At 36.3% G+C, this 21,744-nt stretch overlaps 2 protein-coding genes across 2 annotated transcripts in view; one reads left to right on the forward strand and one right to left on the reverse strand.

Annotated features, from left to right (window-relative positions):
• The window catches only part of LOC126170328 (uncharacterized), a 117,638-nt gene extending 113,511 nt beyond the window's left edge, over positions 1-4,127 (forward strand). The window contains exon 6 of the mRNA XM_049920714.1: positions 3,883-4,127. Coding sequence (XP_049776671.1) covers positions 3,883-3,965 — 83 coding nt within the window. The 3' untranslated portion in view covers positions 3,966-4,127. The remainder of the gene's footprint in view (positions 1-3,882) is intronic.
• A 2,699-nt stretch (positions 4,128-6,826) lies between these two features.
• Positions 6,827-21,744, reverse strand: part of LOC126170235 (uncharacterized) — an 86,930-nt gene continuing 72,012 nt past the window's right edge. Inside the window, exon 3 of the transcript XR_007535458.1 lies at positions 6,827-9,520. The gene's annotated coding sequence lies outside the window, so the exon portion shown is untranslated. The remainder of the gene's footprint in view (positions 9,521-21,744) is intronic.

Consider the following 21,744-nt stretch of genomic DNA (forward strand, 5'->3'; position numbering starts at 1 on the left):
CACGGGGGTGGGGATTGAGTCAATAATTAAATAACTGAAGACTAAGGACTCTCATGGATATGATGGAGTGCCTAGCACAATATTAAAGTACTGTGCTGCACATGTTAGCCCTGCATTTAGCCATATTTGTAATTTTTCTTTTGTGAATGGTCAGTTTCCTGAATGATTAAAGTACTCAATAGAAAAGCCACTTTACAAAAAGGGAGAAAGGGATAATACAGATAATTTTAGACCTATTTCTCTGCCATCAGTGTTTGCTAAAGTTATTGAAAAAACTGTGTACGTAAGGATAATTGATCATTTTATATGACACAATTTGCTATCAAATGTACAGTTTGGCTTTAGAAGTCATTTAACAACTGAAAATGCTATATTCTCTTTTCTCTGTGAGGTACTGGATGGGTTAAACAAAAGGTTTCGAACACTAGGCATATTTTTTTTGATTTAAATAAGATGTTTGATTGTGTTGATCACAAAATACTGCTCCAGAAGTTGACCATTACAGAATACGGGGAGAATCTCACAATTGGTTCACCTCTTACTTTAGCAACAGACAGCAAAAGGTCATTATTCACAGTATTGAGAGATGCTGTGATGTGGGGTCTGAGTGGGGTATGGTCAAGTGGGGGGTGCCCCAAGGATCAGTGTTGGGGACACTCCTGTTCCTTATTTACATAAACGATATGCCCTCTAGTATTACAAGTAACTCTAAAATATTTCTGTTTGCTGATGACACTAGCTTGGTAGTAAAGATGTTGTGTGCAACATTGGCTCTGTTTCAAATAGTGCAGTTTATGACCTAAGTTCATGGCTTGTAGAAAATAAACAAATGCTATAAACAAATGCTAAATGACAGTAAGATTCGGTTTTTACAGTTTCTAACACACAATTCAACAAAACCTGATGTTTTAATGTCACAGAATGGTCTTATGATTAGTGAAACTGAGCAGTTCAAATTTCTAGGTGTTCAGATAGATAGTAAACTGTCCTGGAAAGCCCACGTTCGGGATTTTGTTCAAAGACTTAATGCTGCCATTTTTACTATTTGAACAGTATCTGAAGTGAGTAATCATCTGACATGAAAATTAGCCTCCTTATTTTCATTAGCTTATGTTGTATAGTATTATATTTTGGGGTAACTCTTCCCATTCTAAAAGGATATTTTTGGCTCAGAAATGGGCGGTTCAGGCAATAAGTGGCATAAGTTCACGAACCTCTTGTCGATCCCTGTTCACAAGTCTGGGTATTTTGACATTGGTCTCTCAATATATATATTATTTACTGTCATTTCTTATTAACAATATTCCCAAGAATAAGCAGCTTTCACTCAGTTAATACTCGGCAGAAATCAAACCTACATTTGGATCGGACTTCCTTAACTCTTGTGCTGAAAGGTGTGTAGTATACTGCTGCATCCATTTTCAATAAGCTACCACTCGAATTCAAAAATATTAGCAGTAATCCATGCACTTTCAAATCGAAACTGAAGAGTTTCCTCATAGGTGTAGAGGAATTCCTTGAAAAATTAAGCTGATTCTTGTTGTATTGTTGATTGCGTTTACTTAAACTTATGGATTGTCTTTTTTGGGGTTCATAAACATTTTATTTTTATCTGTTATTACTTTTATGTAGTAATTTCATGTACTGACACATTCCATGACCTTGGAGATTTGCTCCTCAATTTGGTCCTATGGAACTTGAAGTGTAAATAAAAATAAAAAAGGTTTCACCGTACTTCAGCCAGTTTCCACAGATGCACAAGATGGTAGCACATGAACTACTGACCAGCTTTCCCATTTCCAAGATGCTCAGTACTAGAAATCAGTCTATAACAATCTTCTTAGATCCAATTATCTTAGCCCTCAAACTTTAAGCTCATCACTTTCTTGTCACATACAGCCATGAAGGTCCATACAAAGTGCAATGGGGCAAGAGACAGTGACTGACATTGGGCACTGTGAGTTTCCACTGTGTTCATAGAGTTTATAAGACTTGTTGATATTCAAGAGCCATTTGTCACAGTGCTATGATGACAAAGGAGAGCATTCTATGAAAGTTAACAGTTGGAACATAATTTCTACTGGATAAACCTGGAATAAGCCAGAATAGTGCCAGCAGGAATAATTCCAAGCTACTAGTTTCATAAGTTTTCTAGCAATTTGCCCAAGCCAATGTTATCAGATAATATGATACCTTTAAACAAACTGGTGAGAAGCTCCAAAAACAAAAATAATATGAGGAAGAAGTAATGAATTCATTAAACATGTACTTGCAACCATGTGTGCAATTGTCACTGCAGACAATTCATTATCACACTTCACTGATTTCCCTTTTGCTACAAGTAAGACCAGTCTTGCTTGTGGACACTTGCACTTGAGCAACAAGTGAACTTGATGCATGTGCTGACCACCTCTACATCTATTCTTTATCAACGTGTCTTACGTCAATGGATTTCCCTATGTGTGGCATGAGTCATTGTTAGAATGAAATCCCATTCATTTCTGCACCTCTTATATACAGGGTGAGTCAAAAATGACTTAATCACATTGAAATGATATAGATATTTATTGAGATAACTTACAGAATTGGTAGATGTGTCATTTTGTATAGCAAACCACCTCAAGTTTGATTCACTTAGGGTATCAGAACCCATTCCGCCAACAGGAGCGCCAGAATAGTGCATACTTAAAATGGCTACTTTCACTGGTGTGGGGATGTTCACTGCATGTTTTGGTGTTGTATACCTGGATATGCTTGAAAACTTTGTAGTTCCACAGATCAGTGAAGGTGACAGAGATGGGATGGTTCATTACCAACACTTCCTCATGGAAGTTCAAGGCTTCCCTGATAATCGCTTCCCATGTTGGTGGATTGTCCATGAAGGGCCAATTACATGGCCATGTCATTCCCAAGACTTGGCATCATTGGATTTCTTTCTCTGGGGTTTCATTAAAGACTGTGTATGTTCCACCCCTACCAAATAATTTAGCTGACCATAAAAATCGAAACTAAGCTGTCATTGCACACGTTATGCCCTATTTGCTGCAACAAGTGTGGGAATAAATTGATTAATAATGGGATGTTGCCACATCACAAATGGTAGTCACATTGAATCAGAATTACACTTGACTCTTTTATGTGGAATTTTAGGTGGTTGTTTGCTACAAAATGACGAATCTCTCAATAAATTTTTATATCGTTCCAAAGTTGTTAAGTCCTTTTTGACTCACCCTGTCCTTTCCTTACCGTGTCAAATGCTCTCAACAACATCAGGTGGCACTCACTGTAATGAGAAAGAAATATAGCAAATTAAAAAAAGGTATGATAGCAGGAAGTTAAAAATTAATTTTATAGATAAAGTGCAAGTTCGAGTCAGCAAAGGAGAAGCCTTTGAAAAATGATTACCAGAAGAAAAGAGCTTAACAAGAAAAGAATATTGGAATTGGTGCTGAAAGGGTAGTAGAAAGGAGAGTTGTAAGGACAAGAGATTTGAAAATTCAAAATACTTTGTTAAGGATGTGTTCGTTGTAGAATATATGCAAATATGAATAGATTGGCACAAAGTAGGAAGAGGTAGACTATCACAGGAGATTAGATAAAAGCTAGTTAGTTAAAATTATAATAAAGAGCTTTATTTAAACTTAAGAGAATAAAATAGATACTTGTTACAGTAACATAATCTTAATGAGAAACTGAAAAGTGTAACTAGGGACAAACAAAATAAATCTTAGTTTTAGTCAGCAATAAAATCAGAAGAAAATGCTATTTTTTTCTAAGATTCTGTTTTTTTACATGTTTTGTCTGCTTTTTTTTTACTCGAATAAACTCCTTGCTACGCAAGTCCATACTTTTATTTTTTTATTTTTGTTTTTTATTTCACAGTCAGTGATGATGAATGCATGCAAAGCTACCTTTCACTCCAGTGTGTGGCTGAAACAATCCTGTCCCTTGTTAATGCAAGATAATGCTGCAGCTGCGTGAGGATGTGAGAGGAATCCCGTGTTGAATTTATTCACTTAAACTGAAGTGATTTCAGTTAAGGGCTATCACCAACAGCAGAAACTCATGTATCAAAAATATTCTTTTGTGCAGCAATAAAAACTTTATTGTCGAATAAATAAACAAACTACCACTCTCCAAAATGTTCTGTTGATTCCTCATTACCTAGTAATTACTTTGAATCCAAATAACTTTACCTATTTTCAGTATTGTATATCAGACATACTAAAATACTTATTCAGTGTAATGTGGCATGCGTATAACAGTTATGTCGATATTTCAATGACTATGATGGCTGGTTGTGAAAATTAGTGTGATGTTTGTTTACTTATGGGCACTTATGTAGGACCTGCTGAAGTAGGTATAACAAATACTGATTTAGTGTTATCATATCACAATGCTCTTGTCTTCAAAATTCGGTCAATGCCATTGAAAGAAACAGATACGCACTTAATACATATTTTATTTTTATTTATTTATTTATTTATTTATTTATTTATTTTTTTTTTGTTTCTACAGGAAATTGTAAAAATCTCTGTAAATATCCTAAGCAATGAGTCCAGAGTAAAAGTGCTGTCCCTTACAAATATCAATGATGCATATAATTCCTTCTCCTCAATCTCCCTGAGGTATTTCAAGAGGTGTTTTACAAAGAAGCTGTCATGAATCAGATCCTGTGATAATGCAAAGGCAAGTTCCTCCTCACATCTGGCTTTAAAAATTCTTCCAAAACTCTAAAAATACTAAATTTTAAAATGCAAACATGAACAAATGTAAAGTTTATAGAATATATTACGAGCTACAAGAAGGTAGATTGTAAAAGTAATACCTAAGCCAAAATTTCTGACTAATGGTCACTTAATAACTCAGTCTGAAAACAAGCTGAAATCAATTTAGGTAAATGTGAAGACTGAGAAGGGAAGACATGTGGTGAACATATCATCATTCTCAAAAATTCAGACAATATTAATACTAAAACAGAACATTTCATTAGTCCAACAAATTGAGAAAAACCAGTGTCCAGAAGCTGCCTGCAGCAAGGGAATAGATCTAATGAGCAAACATAAAATATTAAAAGCAAAATTAACCGAAGATATTGGTAGGAATAGATGAGGTAACTACATAGAAAACTTGCCTTTAGTGAAAAGTTGAAAAAATCTTAAGTGAAACCATTGTTTAAAAACAAGTATCAGGTAGTAAACCATTGACCAGTCTCACTCCACTGGGCATTCTCCAACATATTAGCAGACTGAGAAAGCACTGAATCAACAAAAACTTTTAAATGACCATAAGTTCCTAAACCTCCCCCCATGAACCATAGACCTTGCCGTTGGTGGGGAGGCTTGTGTGTCTCAATGATAAAATACCACAACGGAGGGGTATCTGTTGAGAGGCCAGACAAACGTGTGGTTCCTGAAGAGGGACAGCAGCCTTTTCAGTAGTTGCAGGGGCAACAGTCTGGATGATTGACTGATCTGGCCTTGTAACATTAACCAAAACGGCCTTGCTGTTGTGGTACTGCGAACGGCTGAAAGCAAGGGGAAACTACAGCCGTAATTTTTCCCGAGGGCATGCAGCTTTACTGTAGCATGGAGAGCTGCATCACACCAGTCTCTGGACTGAAGACCACAACAACAAACAACAAGTTCCTAAACAATAATCAGGATGGCTTTCAGGCAGGTAAAACACAGAAACAGCAGTAATGTGCTACACTGAACTAATAATCAAAAATCTGAAAAAAAGCAGTAGTGTAGTAGCAGTTAATTTAGATCTCTCCAAAGCATTGTATACTAGGAGTCATAGCATCAATTTCAAAAAATTGGAAGCACTAGGTATCCAATGGTCTTGCAAGAAATCTGATCCAAAATCAGTTTACTTTCAAATACAAAAAATTGGAAATAGAAGTACCATAAGACAGTACTAGACTCCATGTCATTACTTATAGTATAAATGATACACGCATCCCAGATAGGGCAGCCAGTGTCATGCTAATCATAGATGATGCTAATGTGATAAAGTACACCACAGAAACTGTTGCTTACACTACTCCAAGTGTGTCCACTCTCGGTTTAATGCAAACAGGCTTATGTTTAAAGCAGCTCAAACAAATTGCATGCAATTTTGGAAAATAAGTTAAAATGTAAATCTAGATCTGGTCTTGGGTGACAAAGCCATAACGGAGTAATAGCTATGATTCTTGTTGTTGAAAACTTAAAATTTTAATGACTGTGTAATGAAACATGCACTGAAACTCAATTCTGTCAGTTTTGCTCTCAGATTTATCGCAGGTGATTATACCTCAAGAAGTGTCAGGATGGCACAATGATATTTTTCAGTTACTTGCAACATATGGATAATATTTTGGGGTTCCACTACTTGCCAGTTGGTATTTTTGTTTGTTTGTTTGTTATAGAAGAGGGCTATCTGGATAATAATACACAGTCCTGCACAGACAATGCAAACTGTGGTACAGATTGCGTAACTATACACTCTACAGTTACTGAAGTGTGAGATTAAACCTCTTAAATACAAAAAAATTCACAGAATTTCAGAGTTAAACTATGAAATAACACAGGAAAGGCTAAATACTTAATTACATATAATAATATTGTATTTTTGTATCATGTGAAATTGTCTTTGGTGAAGTTGACAGTATTTTTGAAATAAAATGAAGGTTATTTATTTAATGAACAATAAATTACAATTCAGTATCACATAAATCAAATTTGGAAAATAAACAAGTTCAAGTGACATTTGTAATAAAATTACACAAAAAAGTGATGTCAAATTACATTTCTCATAGACATAAATTCTTAAATCTTGGTTTCTTATAAAGTGACCTAGGGGTTGAGATGACACATCTTAAGTGGTGAAATGGCTACATGCAGGAGTGAGATGGCAACAGGGTCAAGTTGAGATTTTTCAGGTCTCTGTGGTTGGAAGTAGTACAAAATGACTTGGATGTCAGGCTAAGGAGGTAGATATTGTGGCAATAAGAAAATGGGTCAATGGGTTGGCTTTTGGTCTGCTTTTAATGCTCCTTCAAATGTTTTCACTCGAACATGCTACAAAATACAGACATTGGGTTATCATTTGGGTCCCATATGTGTAAAACATAGACAAGGCTTGAAACCTCACACACTTACTAAAAATGTCACCACACCAGCCTAACACTCAATTTGGAATAGGAGACACACAGTGAAGCATGGTATTTGAGACCACATATCATGAAAGGAGCCAGTTTCTATCACTCTAATCTAACCCTTAGGTTCAGCCACATGTCACAATGCAAGTGACAAACAGATAAAGGTACATATGGGCAAATGTACAAAGGAAACCACTAATCACAGTCCAGAGGTACACACAGGTAAAGTTTACAAGTTATTTTTTAGTGTAAAAGCTTAATTGGGTGCAATTCTGACATAGTTTCTGCTGCCAACTGATGATCATCCAAGATACTGGTTTCAATGGATGTCAAGGTCAAACTTTGCTGCTGGCTGGAACTCTGCTGTGCTTGTCATTCAGTGGCCTGGTTGCTTACAGACAGTGTGCGACTGGATCACTGTCTGTGTCCAATTCACAGTCAGTGAGCTTAAAATCAGCAGTTTTTTAATGTGTATGATCTCACATTGAATTGGCAAAAGCGACTGGCACTGCATGTTTCCATCTAAGTTACTAGATCAACTTCTAACTTACATTTTATTTTTTATTTTTCTGTTAACCTTTCATGATATGATCATTACAATGTACACAACATCAGGGCCACTTTAACATCTGAGACACAAGCAGCTGCTTGGGGTGCCAAACTGAGAGGGCTGCAAACTTTGTATATAGGGTGAAAAACAATTAGTAGCAAAAACTGACATGGGTAAAAATATGTGATAATATTTGTAGAAGAAACAGTATTCCAGTGAACATGGCATGGCAACTGAACCATTTGGGAGGTAATTGCGAATGTGTGCTTACAAACAGTCACTGACTTGAATGTGAAATATTGTACTAGGTTAGTATATATGTATTTTAAATTCAAACTTTTTGCTTATATCCTAATATACTTGGGCTCAAATTTCACCCAAGGCCTACCTTGACAAGAAACAAAATACTACTTCAGCACATTACATGTTAACAGTTACTGGTCTCTAATACCTCTTAAAATAAGAATTCCTCACATCGTCCTCACATCTGGAGGCTCTACTGCACTCATCTGTACAGTGAGTTATGAATTCTTTCAAACAGCCCCCAGATTACCTCATAAATATTGACAAGACTGTACAATTTGCTGCTCCAGTTCTTCAACAGTATCAGTGGGAGTCCTCTAAACTTCACTTTGGAGATGACCCCAGATAGAAAAATCCAAAGGAAAGTGTCTAGTGAGCGTGGAGGCCAAGGTAAAGGCTGTGTTTGACCTATCCATCTTTGACCATATTGATGCCTTAGATGTTATATGAGTAGCAAAATGTTCCTATGCCCCATCATGCATGTACCACATTCACCAGCAATGCACAAGGTAAGATAGGCCAGAGGTGAAATTTGAGCACAATTAGATGGGGACTTAGTCAAAAAGTTTCCATTTCAAATACATTTATACTAACTAGGACAATATTTCATATTGAAATGATTGGTGGCTCATAACCACACGAGTAGTTACCTAGTAAAGATCATGTTTTTTGGCCCACATTTACTGGAATATTTTTTCTTCAGCTAACTATATACCTTCATAGTGCTAAGTTTCCTATCAAATGTGATACACTATAAATTTTTGAAGGTCTCAGGAATTATCTTAAATGTAAGTGAACTGTTTCCTCTCTTAATACTGAGTACTGGAATAATATTTTTAAAAAAATTTGCTGTTACAGAGAAATGTGTGCCCTACTGCGCTTTTGGCTTGTGGCCTTTATTGCTTCAGTTGTTGTAACGTAAAGCCTTAAATTGAAATTGGCACAAATAATTATTCTACATCTATTTTTGCAATTACTTTCATGTAACTTACAGACAATAACTTACTCGTTACTTGCTAACAGTCTCATCTGCTGTGTAGCCTCATGTTTTTACTTATCAGTGAGCTACAACTCTGACATTTAAATCTGTTGTCCTGAATGTTGATACTTCACATACCATATATATCAACAAAGCACTCCCTTTCTCCAAAGTTTCAAAATTAACTCCCTTTTGAAGACAGCTCACACATCCACTGTGATTTGTACTTGTTCAGCAGTATTCATTACAAATGGTGTATTGGTTGAGACAGTAAAAGTCTGTCTCCACCTACTTCAAGCAGTGTTCTACAAGTCAGGCAACATCTATAACAAAGTATTTCATAAGGTCTTTGTGCATTCAATTTATTGAATAAAGATAGCATATTCCAATGTTCTTGAGATTCTCCACAATATCCAGTTTACAGCTACAGATTCCACATTACAATGAAGAATGTTAAAACTGCTCAGATTTCTGTACAGAAACTGCACCTGGTACTTCAACATTATCAGTTTTACAACTGTGACTTCTTCTCCAAAGATACATCCTGAAAAAAGTGGTCAACTTTTTACGATAAGATACCACTGTTCTTTCCTAATATGCATAAGTTAAGATGAATTTAGGTAGATGTAAATCACTTGTAATTGGTGCTGCTGTTGGTTCTGCTACTGATAAAGTTGTGGTATTACTACCAACATAAAAGTGTTCTCTGAAGTGGATGCATAGATCTGCCTGTGTAGTCCATGCACAATTTCAGACAGGTCCCATATTTTATCTTACACCTAGTTGATTTGGAGCATTTATTACAAATTACTCTTTTCTTATGCTGTATTTTATAACACTGTATGATGTGTGATGTAGTTTTCATTAATAACAAAATATGTCTTAAAAATCCCCTCAAAGTATTTGCAAAAGTATGTATACACCTTAGATGATTGTTCTTGTACGTAAAATTGTAATGTAATGTGATATAAGCATAGAACATATGATGTAAATAATTACTGTAATTTGCTAATTATTAGACATATATTGTATACTCTTCTATGCCCGTTACTCATTTTTTGAGTTTATCCATGCAATACGAAGCATCTTAACATTGCCTGTGAATATAATAACCATCACAATTGCATTTACAATGCCAAAGTTAACTGTCAATGTGGAAGACTACTCCCATTTTATATAAGTGGAGTGTTTGATTTTTCAGTGGACAAAGAGGGCCACATATTGCAATTAATGACTGTGACCATGATTTAAGATTTGAAAAGAGTTGCAAATTTTATTGATAAAATGATACATTATTCAAGGCTGTGGTAAGATTCAATGAAGGTCAAATAAGCAAGTATGTTTTTAAATCTGGTAGGGATTAAGACAGAGTAGAGGAAGGATAGAGCAAAATACAATGTTAGATACAAAGTGGAAAGGACATAAGGGGTCATGTGTCATTACCAATAACCATGACCTTGAAGGTAATAATTGACAGTACCTTCTATAAAATGCCTTTGGGAATACTGACCCCATCATAATACTAGCCTCTTGTTCTCCACAAAACTGGACACTTACCATAACAGTCCTGACCCAGCATTGGCTGGAAATTGGCACTGTAAAGAAATGAAGGAAAGGATGGATATTTAGTGAGATGTAACTGACTACATACGAGTACGTGTGGAGTGTGAACACGACGCGAGAATTCCATACACAGTCAGATGTTTACAGTGCCTAGAGAAAGGAGGTATTGAATAGGCAGACTTTAATTGCGAGAGTCTTTTTGTTGTGCCTATCTGCAACTCAGCATCTCCACTACATGGTGATGGCAACTTTTCTTCTTATAATACTGATACATTCCATCCAGGATTTTCTATTGTTTGATATTATGCTAGAAAGGAGTTTTAGCTGGTAGGTATTACAGGCGATTTTTTTTACACATATAGTTGATGTGCTCCTTCCATGTAAGATGTTCATCTATTATAATACCCAGGAATTTATGTATATCAGTTGTTTTACCTGAATATTCTGGTTCAGTATCCACTTGCCTTGCTTTATAATTGAGCAAACCTCCATCAGAATTCACATGAATGCAGAATCTCACGGCGATAACATTGAATAAAATGTTCTCAATTTTCCAACTGCGTCAATTGCTTAAAACTACATGAGCTTTTGGCCAAGCACTCCTTGGCCATTGTCAATATCAATAAAAAAAGTGATAAAAACTTTCTTGAGACTGGTGAATTGACTGGGAGGCTGAATAAAAATATAAATTGAAAGTAAAAATACGTATGGTGGTCACAGGATCCTTTTCCTCTTGAGTTTTATCATGTACACCATCACACTTTGCAAACACTGAAAGGGGCAAAGATGGCGTCTAAAATCTAATAAGTACAAAGAACATAACAAAACAAAACACTATTTTGGAACAAGTCTCAACATACTAACCCTCTGTCTGCTTGAGAGAGATAGGTAGAGAGAGAGAGAGAGAGAGAGAGAGAGAGAGAGAGAGAGAGAGAGAGAGAGGGAGGGAGGGAGGGAGAGATAGTTTATATTATTAAGAGTATATCCATCTGAATGAATTGTTTAAATAATAATCCATGTGTTACTTCAACCTCTGGTTACACACAGCAGGTAATAGGTATAAGCTTAACCAGTGCTTTTTTTCTGGAAAAAAAGGTACCAATACACACAAAGAAGATGCTATTCCAGCAACTTCCACAATTTTAACATATCATCTGATGTACACTCATCATTTCTAAAGTGGTTCTTGCTTTTGCTATAAACTGCAGAATGATCACCATGGAGCAGCCACGAATCTACATACTTGTTTGGTTTCACGATCCAAAACAGGGAAGGGGAAATCAGTTAGTCATGCCAGAAGTACCCTCCACCACAGACAACGAGGTGGTTTGCAGAGTATGACATAGATGTAGGTGACTGAGAGGACGCCCTGCCATCCTGATGAACAGCAGTGCAGAAATTGTTTATACATGCATAGCTTACCTAGATAAAGTAACTATAAAACAATGGAAAATCCAGGATGGAATAACAACAATATTATGAAAAGGATAGATTAGTATAACAACAAACATAATTAGTTTTTGACAGTATAATGTAATTGGATAGATACAATAAAAGATACTCACCAAGTGGCGGCAGGAGAACACACACACATAAAAGAATTTTATACTTATGCAAGCTCTCAGAGCCAGTGGCTCCTTCTTCCAGCAGAAGGGTTGAAGGGGAAGGAAGTGGGAGGAAGGAAAAGGACTGGAGAGGTTTAGGAAAATGTGTAGGATTCACAAAAATCACGTAAACCACTGGTATGGGAAGACTTACCAGACAGGTTTAGAAGGAAAGATTGATCATTGGGGACTGCACCAGACGAGATTTCAAAACCTGAGAGCTTAAAGGCAGAAAACAGGGTAATATGCAAGAGAGATATTCCTGCTCAAACATCATGCACGAGTTGATGAGAGTGAAAAGCTAACTGCGTGGTACGTAACAGAGTTGGGAGAGAGACAGCAAAAAAAAAAAAAAAAAAAAAAAAAAAAAAAAAAAAAAAAAAAAAAAAAAAAAAAAAAAAAAAAAATAGACAGATCAGAAAATGAAAGATGTAGAAACTAAAACGGAGTGAAGAAAGGAGTATTTACTGTGAAGAAATGCTGAGACAGAAGAAATTAAAGTAAATTAAGATTCTTCCCCTGGATACAAACTCCGCAGGTGAAAACTAGCACAACACGTTCTCATTTCTCACTGGTAATGTGGCCTTAATTTACATTAATTCCTTCCATATCAGCATTTCTTCACAGTAATTACTTTTTTCTTCACTACATTTTAGTTTTCTACGTTTTTCATTTTTTGAACTGTCTGTTTCTCACCATCCCCCTCCTACCTCTGTTACGTATCATGCTCTTAGCTTTCAACTGTTATTAACTCGTGCATGATGTTTCAGCAATAATCTCTGTCTTCCATATTACCCTGTCTTCCCTATAAGCTCTCAGGTTTTTAAATCTCATCCAGTGCAGCCCCAAAAATCATATTTTCCTCATCCCATATGGTAAGTCTCCCCTGACTTGCAGTTCTGGGCAACTTTGCCGCAAGCTGAACCTTTTCCTACACCTCTCCAGTCCTTTTCCTGTACCACTCATCCTTTCCATTCAACGCTTCTGCCAGAAGAAGGAGCAACTGGCTCTGAAAGCTTGCATAAGTATAACCTTTTTTATGTGTGTGTTCTCCTGTTGCCACTTGGTACAAAAAGATAGATTGCTACTCACCATACAGTGAAAATGTTAAGTCACAGACAGGTACAACAAAAAGACTATTAAACATGTAAGCTTTTGGCCGCAAGACCTTCTTCTGAAACAGACAATTTACACACATTCACAAAAGCAGAGCTGCATTTGCATAAATCTGTGTTTGTGTGTTGCCTTTTCAAAAACAGACCATCTGGCTGAAAGCTTACATGTTTAGTAGTCTTTTTGTTGTGTCTGTTTGCGACTCAACGTCTCCACTATATGGTGAGTACAAGTCTATCCTTTTCATAGTATTGTCATTAAAGTAATTACAAGATTCATTTGAGAGAAACCCATTTCATGTTTCAAGGAAGATATTGCAGTTGTGCCCAAAGTGTGTTTCAGAGGAAGCAGTATATCTGGGAATTTATTTTTTTTAAGATATTCATGAAAACTATCCACTGCTTCTCTTTCATTTAAGCAAAATTTGCAAGCTACCTTCCTAATTTTGGCTTTTTCAAATGGCTGATGTTTCCTAGGATTTTTTGGTCAATAATTGGAATCTAAAATCTTGATGCATTCAGACAAATCACCATCTTCTTGGAGTGGACTTTTCTAACACCTCCTTTCAGACTTTTTTAAAAATCAGATGGACTTATTGCAGGCTGCATCTTTCACTTCTGTGGGGTTCAGTCCTTTTGAACTTCATGGTCTCCTTACTTTGGTGAGATATAAAGTGGTATGGACCAGGAATTTGAATTGTTTCATCAAAACTTTGTAATGTCTCCAATATCCCCAGTGTACTTTGTACAAGTATATATTTCTCGCTCATAGATCTAGATTTAGTTTGTTAAGTTCTTGGAGACATAAGACCCAAATCAAGAACAAGCTCACATGATGTTATTTTTCTCAAAAGACCATAATAAAGACAGGGATCTGTTTTGTTAAGTCATGAACAAGAACTTCAAAGTCTTGCCACTCTGCAGAAACGGTGTGAAAACTAGATGCAACCCACTGAGTGCTTAAAATCCTGCCAATTTTAAGAAGTTGAAGTTCTAGAGTCACTAAACGAACCTGTAGTTCCCTAGCATTCTTTGATGAAGCATAATAAATATTTAAGGTTTCTCCGTAAAACTCTTGAAGTGGTTCTCTCCTGCCACACTGTTCACTATGTCACTAACAGACAATTCAAGGCAATGGTTATCACAATACCAGAAGTTAATGCTAAGAAACTCCTCTTGCATTAGCCTCCTTACATCTTACACACAGCAAATAGCACAGCTATACCATCACAAGTTACGGAAAATATATACTCCTTTAAGTAATCTACAGAATCTCTTAAATCCTCAAGATGACTAATTAAAGAATTTAAAATTCAATTTACTGTTACATCTCATAATTCAAATAAATCTAGGAAAAGACTCCTTGGAGGTGAAAATTCAGCGAAGACTACATGCATAATAACAATCAGTGTACATCTGTTACTCACACTTATCAATTCGTCAATAAGTAACAACACTTTGCTCTTGGACACACTATATTGTGTATCACTGTTCTCATTTAATTTGCAATGTGGCTCACATTGTAGAATGAAGAATACATTGTAGAATGAATCTGTAGAGTGAAGAATATATCCCACACATAAGCCATTAAGTTCCTATAAACTTATTTCATCTTCACAGATTTGTTAACTAACTTTCTTCTTTATTATGAGGCAAAGTATTTTTTTTAAACTCTCTCCAATGTTTTATTTTTCCTTTAGTTGTTATTTTTTGATATGCTTTGTGATCCACACTCTCTTTGTGATTGTGTATCTTTTTTATCAGTAAGATTTCCAAGATTCTCAAAAATGACTGGTTCTACCATTTGCCCATTTTACTGAAATTTTCATTCCCATTCATTTATTGCTGGCTAGTCTACCAATATCATGACACAATTCAGAGCCTAACATTTTATTATTGACATATGGTCACTCATTTCTCTTGCAAAAGTCAAATTTCTGCCACACTGACCAACATTCAGGCCCGTCTTAATCGGAATCTTTCTTGTTTTGACCATGTGGAGAGTCATTAATTTCTGTTTCTTTGGCCTTCTCTTTCTTACTAATTGGCATAAAGAACTACTTATTTTACTAGTTTTGAAGAATGATTGTGCTGATTTAAGTTAGATACTCAAAACTGAGGTGAACAGTTCCCAGACAACTGCCTACAACAGTGAAAATACCACAGAACAAGAAACACTGATATGCTAAAATGAACAGAGCACAACTTCCTGTTCCCTACAGCAACATATGAAACAAAAAAAGTGTGGTGCCAACTTATAAGGAATAAAACTGGAACTTTCATTTATGAATGCAATACCATCTATTAGGATATTTATAACACATTTTGCTCCAAACAGATTGAATACTTTTTAATGTGTAAGAAGAAAGGTACTGGTACTGCGAACCGCAAGAAGAAAAGTGCCGAGCTTAAATACCTATAACTGTGTCATATTCAAAATTGTGATCTCTTTCAACCATTGCTTAGATACTGCATGTTATAGATGTAACCTTAACAACCTACAGCTCTGTCATAATCAAAATTGTGCCCTCCTTCTCTCACTCCTTTCAACCCCTATATCTCAAACTCACCCTCTTCCCCTCGCCCCCCCCCCCCTCCCCCACCACAAACACACACACACTGTTGGCAACTTAATTGTTTCATATGTTGTTTACACTTAATGTTCCTAAAGTGCCATACTGACCCCCTAAATGCACGGAAGGTATTAAGCAATGTAAATGTGATGGAAAAGAATCTGTGCCCTTGGAGGCATTTACACTTATATTTCTGGTCATATATGTAACCAAAGATCTCCACAGTATTTTGAGACTTTTTCCAAAATAGTGCTTTGTTTTGTTATATGATCTTTGCAGTTATTAGATTCTAGATACCATCTTTGCTCCCGTTTTTGTTTACGGTGTGTGATGTATCACAATAGAAAAGGATCCCTTTATCACTGTAGGCATTTTTAATTTTACGTTTATATTATTGTTGAAACTTTCAATCAGAGCTCTACAAAACTATGAGCCATGTACTTCAATACTGTAGTGTTTTTTGTCTTATTCTACTAGACAGTGCCACAGGTCACCCCAAAGTCTTAACACCAAATGATGAAGGTTTAAATCTCTGAAATGTGTCATGGAAATAAACAAATTTTGACTGTTACCAGTAACAGTAAACTTACTGTTTAATTCGTTATCATTAATAATCATGATAAAGCATTACTAAAAGTGTCCACAGTTAAAGTAGGTCATGATTGTTAACTGTCACACCCACATAGAATGCTGTACAATGCCTACAGAAAAGTTAGTATATGACATGTTTGCTTTCACGTATGGGTCTACTTTTGATTGGAAAACAAACAACTATGGCTGGACTGCAATAGGAGGAGATGAGTGTGGTGTATTGGACCAGTCATGCACTTTGCTTGTCTACAGCACACACACACACACACAGAGAGAGAGAGAGAGAGAGCCGCCACCACCACCACAGCATCAGTTCCTCACAACTACCTCTCCAGTTCAACCTTCATTCTCACAACCACCCTATCCTAAATATCTGCTAGTCCCCACCCTCAGCTGTCACCTTACAACCTTACTTTCTGCCACATCCCTACCCCACTGTGATTTACTCCCTTTTCCTCCACATCTAACTCTCTCTCTCATTACTCTCCAGTCCTCAGTTTTGTGATCTGTATCACAATTAGGCTAATCTTAGTCATTTTATTGCTATTTAAAAGCCATCTGCTTCACAATACTTCCCTATCCTACCACTGCCTGACTTTTCCCTCCTGTTCCAGTTGCCATACTCGCTTGCCTATACAACAACTAACACAAATCTTGAAACACCGAACAAAGATAAACAGTTAATTTGTCAAAGAGTTAGCTAAAACAGATGTTTTAATTTTCTTTTTAATTTATATGAATTCTCAATTCCATCCATTATGTAAGATGAATATGAAAGTTGACTGTTTGTGTTTTTCTTATCTGTGTGTTACTGTCTATGTGATGTATCTTTATGTTCATATGTAGTTGTATGCAGGGATTTTTTTCAGGAAGAATGTGATGGTACACATATTCAAACATTTGAAGACTGTTTAAGAAAAAAATGGCAAATTTAACTTCTGACTTGAGATTTCATCAATCATCTGTCATCCATGTGCTGGTCACAACAGGTGAAAATTTTGAGTAATCTTCAATTTAAATTGTCCTACTGAAACAGTTTCTCTTCATCGGCAACTTGGCACCAAGCAGCAGAGTCAAAACATTAGTGCATATTGTTATACGCCTGGCTAAAGCTTCATAACTGCTGCCTTATTTAAAGAAATTTTACTTGTTTAGGCAAAAATAAGTCTTTTAGTGCTGTATGTTGGCTGTACAGTTAATTTAGGTTCTTACAATCACTGCTTTTGTCTGCTGTGATACCTGTGCCTTTCAATTTTCTTCAGTGTGTGATTTGTCATGTGGTTTGCATTGAAAATCAGCATGTCTTTCACTATTAGATTTTGAATTTCTTAATGGTGTATGTAGCTTTAAGAAAAGCAAATAAAGTATTAGACTGTGATGGGAATCTTTTTGCACACCTGAACAGAAACGATTTGATGGTACATACTCTAACAATCATAAAAAGAATCCATTCTTCTAAGCATGCAGGCTAGTGTTTGGCAGTGATTTAGGTTGTTACTTTGTGTATGTCATTAGGTCTGAATAATGAAGAAAATAACAAATTATTTTATATCCATCCAGGCATTGAACAAACTGAAAATTCATTATCTGAATGTAAACAACAGAGAAACACTAACAGTGTCTTGTGGTGATGCTAAAGAAGATCTTAACAAAGACAGGTTTGCCACAAATTTCCCCAAGTGAAATTCCCTGATATTTTCCTGATTTCCAGACAAGTTTTAGCATTTTTCCCTGACAAATTTTGAAATCTCAAGGGTAAGTTAAGACATAAGTTGACAATCTGTCTTCTTAGCTATGGTACAAGAAACAACAGTGCAAATGAGGAAATATCTAAAAAAATCTTGCAAGCAGATGGCATTTTTGGATTAGGCAAAAATCTTAAGTACTAACATCAACATCTTTTGTAATGAACTGTTTTTAGATGGAGAAAGCAAGCCAAATGGTATATCTTAATTTTATCCGTTGTTTTTCAGTGTTATGGTATATGTTTTTCATTAAGACCATTGACGCTATTTGATTTCAATAAAACGAAACACATTTGGTGACAAAAATATGGAGTCACAAGACAGGCTTAAAATACCTTCAATGATTTCAGAAATAACCTCAGAAAAAAAGTAGGCCTCTAAAAAGAAGTGTATAAAATAGGGAAGAATTGTGTAAAGCAACACTGTAGGTGACCACCAATAAAATGTTGGTTCTACTATGTTCATTATTGTCAGTTATTACCCACTGTGCTATATCTATTATTTTACTAGTATTTTGTGACTTTTCTTTCGAGAAATATGTGAGTATATTGAGTACAAACCGTCAGTGACTGACACAATTTTCTTCTTCTTATTGTCCACACATTCTAACATATAAATTAGTTTTGAAGTGCCAAAATGTACTAGAACAAATAAAATGTCTATAAAACTCAACACCGTACAATGTACTTGCAGTGAGACAGTCACAGTTCCTGAAATCCATAGCCCATGGCCTCTGGCCTGATGAGGAGCACCGCAATCCTAGGTCATGATAAACCATGAAAATCTGCTGCATTGCACCACATGCAAACAAACCTAGCCTGCGGGCAGATTGGTAAGACTAGATCCGATGGGCAGGGACAGCACAATAGCGGGAACCGAACGGCTTCAGATCAGCAGGCCCGATCCGTTATGGATACCCGTAGAAACAGCCCGCAGATTTGGCCTGCCACAGAAACCCACTTGTGTGGCCAGCTATTCACGAGCCACAAAAAATATGTTGATGAAATGGGACCACGCTGATCAATCCATGCAACAGATAACTTGTTCATATACTCTGAGAATCAATAATAATGAGGACAGGTAGCAACTCACGGTAAAGATGATTGCTAGTCACAGACAGGCACATAGAAAAGACAACCACACTCTCATAACTAAATTTTCAGCCATAGCTTTCGTCAGAAAACAATAGCACACACTCATTCACAGTCATTACTCACACACACATGACCGCTGTCTCTGGCCACTGTGTCTACAGTCTCTGAAAATCAAATCCAAACAAAACACTCCTTTCTCATGCCTGCCTGCCCCTCGTCAACAGCTAGAGACAAGAAATGGTGGCAGCACTGACTACAAGCTGAGAGGAGTGGTAGGAAGAAGAGAAGCAGTATTAATGAGGGAGCAGGGAAGTGGTGCATGTACTCAGCTGCACCCAGCCAGCGATGACAGCTCAGTAAACAAACCATTTCTTCCACTAGGACAAACCAGGATTTTTCCAGGTTTTTAAAATTTCCCTGATATTTCTCTTATGTGTTTGAAATTCCCTGATATTCCCCGATTTCCAGAACCTGTGGCAACCCTGAAAGAGCTTTCAATCACATGTAACAGTAGGATGGGAGACAATCTGGAATGCTGGGATTTGGAGAAAAATCAGAATTTCACAGTAAGTATGAATGGTTGGAGGTGGAAAATAAAATTGAAAAAAAAATTGTAAAGAAGTTGGTGAATTGGGAACTGAAAGGGCATCAAGTGGGATGAACGTTTCACAACAGTAGGTTTCAGTTTCTGTCTGTATGACTGGTGGAACTGAAAAGAAACCTCAGCAAATGCTTTCTCTCCACAAGAAAATATTTAAACACAAAGAGGTTCTCAGGGTGCAGTTAAAACATCAAAAACAAAACTGGAAACTTTGGAAACTGCATGCACTATGGCTTTCAAAAAATTAAAGGAAATAACTGCCAATGTATTTCAATCAGCATATAAAGTAGTTAAGAAAAATGAAGCCATCCACAGTTTTGAAACAGAAACTGATGTGCAGGAATGTCTTTCATATGGGTCACATTCTTCATTCAACAAATGCATCCATAAATACTGCTTCTCATATAACAACAGAAAGGAGATAGCAAACAAGATAGTGTATGGGGGCAGTAAAATTGCCATCCTTATTAAGGAAAGTATTACATTCACACAACTGTCATCAGTGTACCTGAGGACAACACTTTCAGATATGGATCAGTCAGCCTTTTTTTGTGTGTGTGGGTGTGAGGGGTGGGGAAAATTATTGAATTGCATGCTGTCACTGCTGAAGGTATATATTTGGGGAGCACTGGGGTTCACTAATGAGTTTCTGGAGCAGAATCTTGTTGCAGTCTCATCTGATGGGTCTACAGTAATGCTAAGAAAGAAGAAGGATGTAATTGCTTTAATAAAACAACTGTTTCCCAATTTTTTTCTAGCATTGTGCCAATCACATATTTCCATAGCTGATATTGTGAGTGAAGATTTCCCCTTATGCATAAACTATTTCAAATCTTTCCTTGATAAATTGTATACAATTCACCACCAGTCACCAAAAAATCCTGGACGAATGAAAGATAATGCAGAGGAACTTGAAACCAATTTACAACAAACTGAAAGAACTCTAGATACAAGATGGGTTGCTTATACCTTTAGAGCAGTCTCATGTGTGTGGAAAAATTTGGAAGTTGTAGTGGCACATTTCAAAAGTGTCAAAGAAGATCCCAAAAGAGACAAAACTGAGCAAGTCATGTAAGGAAGACTATGTAACTGCATAGCACATGTCAATTTTATATTAGACCTTGCACTGATGTGTGATGTTCTTCAGGACTTGACAGAACTTAGTGTTGACTTGCAAGGTCATGACTTAACAGTTTGTAAGTCCATAAGAAGATATGCCAGCAAATTAATGTGTTTTCTGAAAGAAAGACAAAACATGGCCTAAATTACACTGAAGCCTTTGATGTAGAAGCACTGTTAATGTTAAAAGGTGTGAATCTTGAAAAAGGAGCAAGAAATGAAAGGAATCATATTGATGCTGTGAAGTTTTGTGTGTGCCTGGGCAGGTGTATGGAGAACCACCTTTAAACATCTAAAGACATTGAAATCTCAGAACTGGCTACAGTTTTTGGGTCCGACTACTTTTAATCCTGATGTAGCTTATGGAAAAGCAGAAATAAGAAACTTATGTAAACATTTTAAGCTCCATGAAAGATATATCATAGTAGGTTTCTATGAATCTCTTACTGAGAAGTATACCCAATATCTTTCCTGCCCCTGGGTAACACTATGAGTAGCATCCCAATTTCAACAAATGAATGTGAAGAGGCTGTTCACAAATGAACTTGATCATGATTCCAAGTGCATCACTGTATCTGAATGCAGTAGCAAGTCTATGTTCATCAAATTGGTTGGTCCTCCACTAAGAATTTTCAAATCTGTGGATTACATGAATTCATGGTTCCTGAAAGGAAAGCATCTGGTGACTAACCTGAAAAGCAAAGAGAGAAAGTGCGAAGATGGCAGTGATCAGCCTCTTTTACCAGTGTGGAATTAATTGTAAGCA

This window comes from Schistocerca cancellata, chromosome 1 (assembly GCF_023864275.1).
Source record: "Schistocerca cancellata isolate TAMUIC-IGC-003103 chromosome 1, iqSchCanc2.1, whole genome shotgun sequence".
In the NCBI taxonomy this organism is placed as follows: domain Eukaryota; kingdom Metazoa; phylum Arthropoda; class Insecta; order Orthoptera; family Acrididae; genus Schistocerca; species Schistocerca cancellata.